This window comes from Narcine bancroftii, chromosome 7, assembly GCF_036971445.1.
Source record: "Narcine bancroftii isolate sNarBan1 chromosome 7, sNarBan1.hap1, whole genome shotgun sequence".
NCBI lineage: Eukaryota > Metazoa > Chordata > Chondrichthyes > Torpediniformes > Narcinidae > Narcine > Narcine bancroftii.
This window is the reverse complement of record NC_091475.1, coordinates 210,866,062-210,876,973: the sequence shown is the minus strand read 5'-3', so window position 1 is coordinate 210,876,973 and position 10,912 is coordinate 210,866,062. Positions and strand designations below refer to the sequence as shown.

At 47.2% G+C, this 10,912-nt stretch overlaps 1 protein-coding gene across 2 annotated transcripts in view; it reads left to right on the top strand.

Moving 5' to 3' along the window:
* The first annotated feature begins 720 nt into the window (after positions 1 to 720).
* The window catches only part of LOC138739664 (autophagy-related protein 16-like), an 87,607-nt gene continuing 77,415 nt past the window's right edge, over positions 721 to 10,912 (top strand). The window contains exons 1-2 of one of the 2 annotated variants that reach the window (XM_069892177.1): positions 721 to 1,438; positions 2,317 to 2,401. In XM_069892177.1, the coding sequence (XP_069748278.1) occupies positions 1,371 to 1,438; positions 2,317 to 2,401 (153 nt within the window). In that variant the 5' untranslated portion in view covers positions 721 to 1,370. The remainder of the gene's footprint in view (positions 1,439 to 2,316; positions 2,402 to 10,912) is intronic. The other variant, XM_069892178.1, reaches the window with a different exon arrangement.

Here is a 10,912-nt window from a genome sequence, read left to right as displayed (position 1 = left end):
TTGGGGAGGCCCTAAATGAATACTTTGGTATTCACCAGAGAAAAGGACCAAGGTCAAGGTGAGGTTGGAAAAAGAGCAGACTTCTATGCTGGATCATGTTATAATTCAGAAAGAGGAAGTGTTAAATTTAAATTTAGACATAGCAGCATGGTAACAGGCTATTTCGGCTCACGAGTCCACGTCGCCTAATTTGTACCCAATTAACCAACATCCCTGGTACGTTTGGAATGGTGGGAGGAAGGACAGAGAACCCAGGGAAAGACCCACGCAGACACGGGGAGAACTATTCGTACAGACAGTTGCAGGATTTGAACACCGGTCCCGATCGTTGCGCTAACTGCCTTGCCAACCGCGCCACCCCAATGCCAACCATTCTTCAAAACATTAAGATTGATAAATACCCTGGCCGTTCGCGATATGCCCAGATTGCGATGGAAAAGGAGAGAGAGGCATTGGCAATGATTTTTGCATCCTTGGCAACAAGGGGAGGTGCCGGAGGATTGGTGAAAGGCAAATGTGGTCCCCTTGATTAAAAAGTAATGGAGAGTATCTTGGAAATTATAGACTGGTGTGTCTTGTATCAGTGGTGCGAAAAGTATTGGCGAGGATTCTTAAGGATTGGATTTACAAGGACTTTGAGAAGCACCTTCTTCTCAGGGATAACCAGCAGGGCTTTGTGAAGGGAAGGCTGTGCCTTACAAATCTAATTGAGTTTTTTTTGAGGGGGGTAACAAAATAAATTGATGAGGGTAGTGGTGGTAGATGTGGTCTATGTGGATTTTAGGAAGACATTTGACATGGTCCCCCTTGAGAGACTCGTTCAGAAAATCATGGAGGCATGGGATCAGAGGTAACTTGGCTCTGTGGATTCAGAATTAGCTTGCCTGTAGAAAGCAGAGAGTAGTAGTGGAAGGAAAGTATTATGCATGCAGGTCGGAGACTAGTGGAGGGGCCGCAGGGATATGTTCTGGGACCCCTGCTGTCTGTGATTTTTTTTAATGACCTGGATGTAGAAAGATGGGTCATGAAGGATGGAGGAGTTGTGGATAGAGCTGAAGGTTGTTGGAGGTTACAACAGGATAGAGACAGGATGCAGAGTTGGGCAGAAAAGTAGCAAATAGAGTTCAATCCGGATAGGTGTGAGGTTATGCATTTTGGAAGATCAAACTTGAAGGCAGAGTGCAAGGTCAATGCTAGAATAGAGGGACCTGGGGTCCAAATTCATAGATCTCTCAAGGCTGGGCATCGTTAGTCAGAAGATTGAGTTCAGGAGTCGTGAGGTAATGTTACAGCTCCGCGGGTCTCAGATGAGACCGCCTTTAGAATATATTCTGTTCTAGTCACCTCATTACAGGAAGGATGTGGAAGCTATGGAGAGGGTGCAGAGAAGATTTACCACGATGTTGCCTGGATTGGAAAATGGATCTTATGAGGCAAGGTTGGCAGAGCTGGGACTTTTCTCTTTATTAGAGTGTACAAGGGTGATTGGAGACTTAGAGGTCAACAGCAGTGGTTCTCAACCCTATGTCATTGGTGTTGTGATTAGTATGGGATTGCTTACGATGGGATGTGGGTGGGAAGAAAAAGTTTGAAAACCCCTGTTTTAATTGTCCCCAATTGACTCGTTATGTGCACGGTTTCAGAACTCCAAAGGAAATGGGCCAATGACCATTTTTCTCAAGCCAAATATTTCAGTAACAATTGGGTCTAGAACAGTGATTCTCAACCTTCCCTTCCCACTCACATCCCACCTTAAGCAATCCCTTACTGATCACAGAGCACCAATGGCACAGGGATACTTAAAGTGGGATGTGCGTGGAAGAAAAAAAGTCGAGAACCACTGGTCTACAGGATTAGGAGAGGCATAGGTAGACAGCCAGTGCCTGTTTCCCAGTGTGGGAGAATTAAATACCAGAGGATATTTGTTTAAAGTGAAGGGAAGGAGGTTTGGGGGAGACATCAGGGGAAGATTTTTTTTTGCATGCAGAATTGTGAGTGGCTGGAATGTTTTGCCAGAGGCTGGAACAATAAGGGCATTTAAGAGTCTCTGACAAGCACAAGGATGAAAGGGTTATGGGGTAGGGAGGGTTAGTTTTTTGCTGAAGGGCCTGTGTTGCGCTGGAATGTTCTTAATGTTATAGTGTCTGTTTCAACGGGGCATCTATGGGAGGGCAGGAAACATGCTGCAAGTTGGAGAGCGGGAAGGGAGGAGACCGGAGGAATAAGCTGGCAGCCAGCATTTGGTTTGTTGATGGGAGGGTAGATTTGGGTTGGGGAAACCCTGGATCTGACCCACCGTTCTATGCTTCCTCTCAGTCCACCTCTTGAACCTGAGACGGGAGAATCTGAGCAGCAGCGATACCGAGAGGAGATCTCAAAGCTGAAGATGATGAATGGGGAGGTGAGTCTGCAACAGAGGTGGGACATCTCCCTCATTGTGTCCCCTCCCTCTGCCCTCACCCCCTCTGTGAAGTCACGTTGCAGCTCTATAAAACTCTGGTGAGACCACACGTGTTCAATTCTGGTCACCTCATTACAGGAAGGATGTGGAAGTGATGGAGAGGGTGCAGAGGAGATTCACCAGGATGATGCCTGGATTGGAGAACATTTCTTATGAAACAAGGTTAACAGAGCTAGGGCTTTTCATTTTGGAGCAATAAAGGATGAGAGACGACTTCATAAGACACGAGCAGAAATAGGCCATTGAGCCCATTGAGTCTGCTCCGTCATTCAATCATGAGCTGATCCATTTCCCCACTCAGCCCCACTGCCTGTGCCTTCTCCCCATAATTTTGATGTTCTGGATAAATACACTTAGCCTCCACAACTGCCTGTGGCAACAAATTCCACAGATTGACTGAAGTAATTCATTAGCATCTCCATTCAAAGCAGACACCCTTCAATCCTGAAGTTGTACCCTCTTGTACTACACTCTCCCACCCATGGGAAACGATCTTTCTCCATCGAAAGGTGTATGCGATTATGAGAAACATTGTTAGGGTGGACAGCCAGCACCCTTTTTCTCGTAGTGAATAGGAGAAGACATCTGTTTTATGTGAGGGTAGGCATGTTATAGGGTATATGTCAGGGGGTAAGCTTTTCTTTAAACACAGTGGTGGGAGCCTGGAATGAGTTTCAGGGGTGAAGCATTTGGAGTATTTAACCATTGGATGGAAATGTTGAAAAACGTGGTCTCACCCATTGGTTCTCAGTTTTTTTTTTGCCATTCACATATCACCTTAAGTAATCCTTACTAACCACAGACCACCTACGGCATCTGGACCAACTGGAAAATGGGCTGAGAAATGGCAGATGGAATTTAGTGCAGACAAGTGTGAGGTGTTGCATTTTGGAAGGACAAACCAAGAAAGGCCGTACACGGTGAATGGTCGGGCACTGAGGGGTGCGGTAGAATAGAGGGATCTGGGAATAGAGATACATAATTCCCCGAAAGTGGCATCACAGGGTTGTAATGAGAGCATTTGGCATATTGGCCTTCATAAATCAAAGTATCGTGTACAGGGGGTTGGGATGTTATGATAAAGTTGTATAGACATCGGTGAGGCCAAATTGGAGCATTGTGCAGTTTTGGTCACCAAAAAAAGATATCAATAAGATAGAAAGAGTGTGGAGAAGATTTACTAGTTTGTTGCCCGACTTCAGGAACTGAGTTACAGGGAAAAGTTCAACAGGTTAGGACTTTATTCCCTGGAGTGTAGAGGATATGAGGGGAGATTTGAAAGAGGTGTTTAAAATTGAGGGATTGACAGAGTAAATGTAGATACAAACCAGAGGACATGGGTTAAGGGTGAAAGGGGAAAAGTTTAGGGGAACATGATGGGAAACTTCTTCACATAGAGAGTGGTGGGGAGTGTGGAAAGAGCTGCCAGAGAAGGTGTTGAATGTGAGCTCAATGTTAACATGTAAGATGAATTTGGACAGGCACCTGGATGGGAGGGGTATGGAGGCTATGGACTGATTGCAGGTCAGTGGGACAAGGCAAAAAAAAATGTTGGCACAGACTAGAAGGGCCAAAGGGGCCTGTTTCTGTGCTCCAGTGTTCTATGTTTCTAGGTGCTCTGTGGTTAATAAGGTGTTAATTAAGATGGTATGGAATGGGGGGGGGGGGGTAAAAAAAGGTTGAGAACCACTGGTCTAACTTGTTTGCAGCAATAGATTGGCATCAGCTGAGGAAGATAAGGCATCACACCTGGGTGATAACAGAGGGATACAAGTCTGAACTGCTTCATGCCATCTCATTCTAACTCCAGCCTCCAACATACTTCAGAGAAGTAATTATTCCACGGCCTTCAAAACTCACCAGCAACCAAAAAGAAATTTGATTGCTCCTCTGGAAAGCCACTTGACACCAGATCAGAATTGGAACATTCTGGAAATCGGCGGAGCAACAGCCCAGCTCGTCTGCGACCAAACAACTTTCCCACCTGCTTTACTCCCACTTCCCGCATTGGGTCCAGACGCCTCTGAATCCATGCAGTTTGCGCGATCACGCAAAGAGTGTTTGACAGAGCTGGGCTTCTCTCTCTTGGAGCCACAAAGGGTGAGAGGTGACCTAATGGAGGTGATGAGGGGTTTAGATAGGGTGGACAGCCAGCTTCTTTTTCCCAGGGTGATAACAGTGTGTATCAGAGGACATCTGTTCAAAGTGGAGGGAAGTTTAGGGGAGATGTCAGGGTTAAGTTATTTTTTACACAGAGAGTGTGGGTGCTGGAATGCATTGCTGGGGGTGGTGGTGGAGGCTGGTGCATTAGGGGCTTTGGTACATGGATGTATGAAAAATCGTGGGTTATGTGTGTGAAGTAGAGAAGGATTAGATTGTTGAGAAGGCTTACATAGGTGGGCTGAAAGTATTGGGCAGAGTCGATGTGAATAAGATGTTTCCTGTGGTGGAAGCTATCTAATTCGTCAGGGGATCAAGGGGATATGGGGAAAAGGTCGGAAATTGGAACTAGATGCGTACAAACTCCTTGTACAAACAGCGCGGGATTTGAACTCCACTCCTGATTGCTGGCACTGTAATAGCGTGGCGCTAACCGCTATGCCAACCAGGCCTCCCGACGCTCCTCATGTTTATCCTTTATTTGACTATATCGAAGTGCGCCTGCCAACTATTTAGCCCAGATCCTCTTCTCCTTCAACATGACCTAAAAAAAAATCCCTCCAGCACGATTTCCCTCTAACCTTTTATTAATTTTAGCTTCCAAATCTAGAGTACTGTATGCAGTTTTGGTCACCGAATTATAGGAAGGATATCCACAAGGTAGAGAAGTTGCAGAGCAGACTTGATGGGCCGAAAGGCCTACTTCTATTCCTTTTTCTTGTGAACATCATGGGCCAAAGGGCCCATGATGGAATGTTTTGTTGGAATGTTTTGCTGGAATGTTTTGTGCTCTGCTCTTGCCCATAAGCATGTCATGTTGTGAATGGAATAAAACTTAGCATTAACTTTTGCCAAATTCTATTCCTCTTAGTTCTGGAGGTCTGTATGCCCACTGGCAGCTCTTTCCACTGCTGGATTATCTGCCTTTTAAAGGCCCCTCCATCCCTGCACATCGTGGTCAAATGTCAGCTGTACGGATCTATGTTCTAACTCCAGAATCCTCCTGCTGTGACTCTGTCCTCACAGTGAACTACTCCAGAACCACCAAAGATCGTCTGTAATGACTGAAACTGTGAATATTTATTTGTCTATCCTTTTATATTTAGGCAAATGTGAGTCTCATGGAATGGAATTTGCACTGTTGGAGGCCGTGCATTTTCCGTACCTGTGGCTACTGCAAGGAGGAATTCCACTGCTCTCGTACATTCTATCCCTTCCTGTCTTGTTTTCTTTTCTCTTTCTCACACATCCACTCACACTCATTCCATCTTTGTAACCTGGTGTGCTTTCTCTCCTTTCACACCCACTCCATCTCTGTAACCCCGTGCTCTCTCTCCTCTCCCACCCATTCCATTCTCTGTAACTCCGTGAGCTCTCTCTCTCCTCTCACACCCACTCCATCTCTGTAACCCCGTGCTCGCTCACTCTCTCCTCTCACACCCACTCCATCTCTGTAACCCCGTGCTCTCTCTCCCTCCATCTCTGTAACCCTGTGATCTCGCTCTCTCCTCTCACACCCACTCCATCTCTGTAACCCTGTGATCTCGCTCTCTCCTCTCACACCCACTCCATCTCTGTAACCCTGTGCTCTCTCTCTCCTCTCACACCCACTCCATCTCTGTAACCCCGTGCTCTCTCTCTCTCCTTTCACACCCACTCCATCTCTGTAACCCCGTGATCTCTCTCCTCTCACACCCACTTCATCTCTCTAACCCTGTGCTTTCTCTCTCTCCTCTCACACCCACTTCATCTCTGTAACCCCGTGATCTCTCTCCTCTCACACCCACTTCATCTCTGTAACCCTGTGCTCCTCTCTTTCTCCTCTCACACCCACTCCATCTCTGTAACCCCGTGCTCTCTCCTCACACACCCACTCCATCTCTGTAACCCCGTGATCTCTCTCCTCTCACACCCACTCCATCTCTAACCCCGTGAGCTCTCTCTCTCCTCTCACACCCACTCCATCTCTGTAACCCCATTCTCTCTCTCTCTCTCTCCTCTCACACCCACTCCATGTCTGTAACCCCATTCTCTCTCTCTCTCTCTCCTCACACCCACTCCATCTCTGTAACCCCGTGAGCTCTCTCCTCTCACACCCACTCCATCTCTGTAACCCCGTGATCTCTCTCTCTCCTTTTACACCCACTCCATCTCTGTAACCCCGCGATCTCTCTCCTCTCACACCCACTTCATCTCTGTAACCCTGTGCTCTCTCTCTCCTCTCACACCCACTCCATCTCTGTAACCCCGTGCTCTCTCCTCTCACACCCACTCCATCTCTGTAACCCCGTGCTCTCTCTCCTCTCACACCCACTCCATCTCTAACCCCGTGAGCTCTCTCTCTCCTCTCACACCCACTCCATCTCTATAACCCCATTCTCTCTCTCTCCTCTCACACCCACTCCATCTCTGTAACCCCATTCTCTCTCCTCTCACACCCACTCCATCTCTGTAACCCCATTCTCTCTCTCTCTCCTCTCACACCCACTCCATCTCTGTAACCCCGTGAGCTCGCTCTCTCTCTCCTCTCACACCCACTCCATCTCTGTAACCCTGTGCTCTCTCTCCTCTCACACCCACTCCATCTCTTTTAGTGGTTCTGGAGTAGTTCACGGTGAGGACAGAGTCATAACAGGAGTTCCCGAGACCCATTGCTGAAATGTGTCAACTCGTCCACCCTTGCAGTGTCACTTTGAGGGAAAAGTAAAGTCGTAGAGATGAACAGGCCCTTTGGCCCAACTCATCCATGCTGACCAAACTACCTACATGAGCAAATCGTATTTGCTTTTGGCCCATATCACTCTGAGCTTTCCTATCCGTATCCCCATCTGAACGACAGTTCAGCATTACAATTTCCCCTTCCAGGGGCTTAGCGCTGACCTCTGTACAAACGGAAAAATCACTTGTTTTCATGTTCTGGCTGCAGCACGACACAATACCCCACTGCCCTATGCTCCCATTTTGATTAATTAAAGGCTATAAGACTCAGGAGCTGAAATAGGTTATTCAGCCCATCGAGTCTGCCCCGCCATTCAATCACGAGTTAATCCATTCTCCCACTCAATCCCACTGCTTGGCCTTCTCCCCATAACCCTGGAAAATCCTGAACCTATCAATCTCTGCCTTAAATACACCCAATGACCTGGCCTCCGCAACCGCAAGTGGCAACAAATTCCACAGATTCACCACCCTCTGGATAAAGATACTCCTACGAGTCTCTATTCGAAGTGGATGCCCTTCAATCCTGAAGTTGTTCCCTCTTGTCCTGGATTCTCCCACCATGGGGAACAACCTTTCTACATCTACTCTGTCCATGCCTTTCAACATTCGAAATGTTTCAATGAGATTCCCCACCCCCACCCCCACCCCCACCCCCATTTCTGCTAAATTCCAATGAGGAATTTAGGCCAAGAGCTGTCAAATTAAATGTAGAAGTACAGCATGGTAACAGGCCATTTCAGCCCACAAGTCAGTGCTGCCCAATTTACACCCAATTGACCTTCAGCCCCTGTTGCATTTTTGAATGGTTGGAGGAGACCGGAGCCACCGGGGAAAACCCACGCGGACACAGGGAGAACGTACAAACTCCTTACAAACAGCGCGGGATTTGAACTCCACTCCTGATTGCTGGCACTGTAATAGCGTGGCGCTAACCGCTATGCCAACCAGGCCACCCGACGCTCCTCATGTTTATCCTTTATTTGACTATATCGAAGTGCGCCTGCCAACTATTTAGCCCAGATCCTCTTCTCCTTCAACATGACCTCAACAAAAATCCCTCCAGCACGATTTCCCTCTAACCTTTTTATTAATTTTAGCTTCCAAATCTAGAGTACTGTATGCAGTTTTGGTCACTGAATTATAGGATGAATATCCACAAGGTAGAGAGGGTGCAGAGAAGTTTTATGAAAATGTTAACTGGGTTTCAGAATCTAGATTAGAAAGAAAGATTGAGCAGATTAGGTCTTTATTCCTCAGAGCGTAGAAGGTTGAAATGTGGAGGGGGGGGAGATTTGATCGAGGTATTTAAGATTATGAGGGGGATAGTTAGAGTTGATGTGGATTGGCTTTTTCCCTTGAGGGTAGGAGAGATTGAAACAAGAGGTCATGAGTTAAGGGGCAAAAGTTTAGAAGTAACATGAGGGGGAACTTCTTCACTCAGAGAGATGGTGGGAGCGTGGAATGAGTTTCCGGGAGAAGTAGTGGCACCAGGGTCCATTTTGAAATTGAAGGAAAAATCGGCGTGGACTTGAAGGGCCAAGATGGCCTGTTTCTGTACTGGAATTGTTATATGGTTATAAATTCAGTATCTTCTCATTTTCTGTGTGAACTGATCTGTAGTTTTGTGTGTGCTCTCTCCTCCTCCTAAATCTGCTCCAGATGATGACAATCAGAACATCCTTTGTTACTCTGCCCCCTGGTCCTTCACATCTCAGACATGGACCTTTTGCGCATGTCCATTGTAGAGGTCATGTGTGGCCCATTGGAAGGACAATAGGTGAACTCCTCCTGGTCTACAGAGTTGGCCCTCGGTTGGTCTTCATCTCGCTTCTGAAACTGGTTGTGTGGTTTTGAACTTCCCAAATTTAGCTTCCGAATTCTCCTGCAACTTTAGAGTTGTGGGAACCATAGAAAATGAGCCTTCAGCTTATCTAGTTTGTGGTGAACTGTTATTCCGACTAGTCTCATTGACCTGCATCTGGGCTCTAGCCCTCCATATCCCTCCCATCCATGTACCTGTCCAAATTCTTCTTAAATGTTAAATTTGAGCCCACGTTCACATCTCAGCTGGCAGCTCGTTCCACACCCCCCACCACTCTCAGCATTAATATGGATATGAGCATCAGGTTTATTTATGTGTCGTGAAATTTGTTGTTTTGCGGCTGTGGTATTGTGCTGGAACAAGGTGCAAAATTACAATTCCGTAAATACAAGGCTTACAAGAGAAAATGATTATTGTAAAAGAAGAGATAGTGATGTGCTGTCCGTTGGAGGGGAATAAGCTGTTTTTAGATGTTGAGTGCTTGTCCTCAGGATCCTGGACCTGGGTGGTGGGGGGTCCTTGAGGATAGAGGCTGCTTTCTAGATTTGACACCTTATGTAGACGTCCTTGATGGGGTGAAGACTGATGCCCGTGATGGCGCTGGCCAAGCTCAGCCTTCTGAAGCCTTTTCTTGTCCTGTGCATTGGCCCCTCCACACTGGTCAGTGTTGCAACCAGTCAGAATGCTCTCCACCTGTAGAAATTTGTGAGAGTCTTGGGTGACGTACTGAATCTCCTAAATCTCCTCACGAAGTACAGCTGCTGGCGAACCTTCTTCATGATGGCATCGACAGAGGCCTCAGGATAGATCTTCACAGAGAGTCGACTGGTCTTTGCCCACGATTCTGCCTTGCAAACAACTGAAACTGTTCTGTGGATGTGAACTTCCCATATCTAGCTCTGAATTCTGTTTTGATGCTTTAATGTTAAGAGTCACAGATTTATCCAGCTCTAGAGCCATAGAACACTACAGCACAGAAACAGGCCCTACGGCCCATTTAGTTTGTGCCGAGGTATTATTCTGCCTGGTCCCATTGACCTGCATCTGGGCTGTAGCCCTCTATACCCCTTCCATCCACGTACCTGTCTAAGTTCTTCTTAAATGTGAACATTGAGCCAGCATTCGCCACTTCAGCTGGCAGCTCATTCCATACCCCTGCCACTCTCTGTGTGAAGAGGTTCCCCCTTCGTGTTTCCCCTTACTCAGTAAAGCTAAGCAGTCAATTTCAAGTTTATTGTCCAGTGCATGACCTTCTGCAGAGAGAAGGGTCCTTTCACAAGCAGTCCAGAAGCCCAACATACATACAGGTGTATAAAGTGAAGACCACAATTACAGGTAGTGTAAAAGTGAAAAAGATCGATCAGCACCAAGCCAGGGTGGCATGGGAGCACTGTTGTGGGGCACATTCAGGAGCCTGATGACTGTGGGGAAGGAACTGTCTTTAAGCCTGTAGGTGCGTGCTTTCACACTCTGGGGCGTTCTCCCTGATGGGAGGGGTGAGAAGAGAGTGTGTCTGGGTTACGATGTGTGTCGGCTGCCTTTCCCGGGCAGTGGGAGGTGTTGAGGGGAGGGAGGTTTGCATGATGCTCTGAGCTGCATTCACCACCTTCTCCTGACCTTGAGTGGAGCAGCTCCCATCCCACGCCATGATGCACCCAGCAAGTCTGCTCTCAATGGGGCGCCTGTAGATCACTGGCTCTCAACCTTTTCATTTCCACTCACATCCCACTTTAAGTAATCCCTGCGCC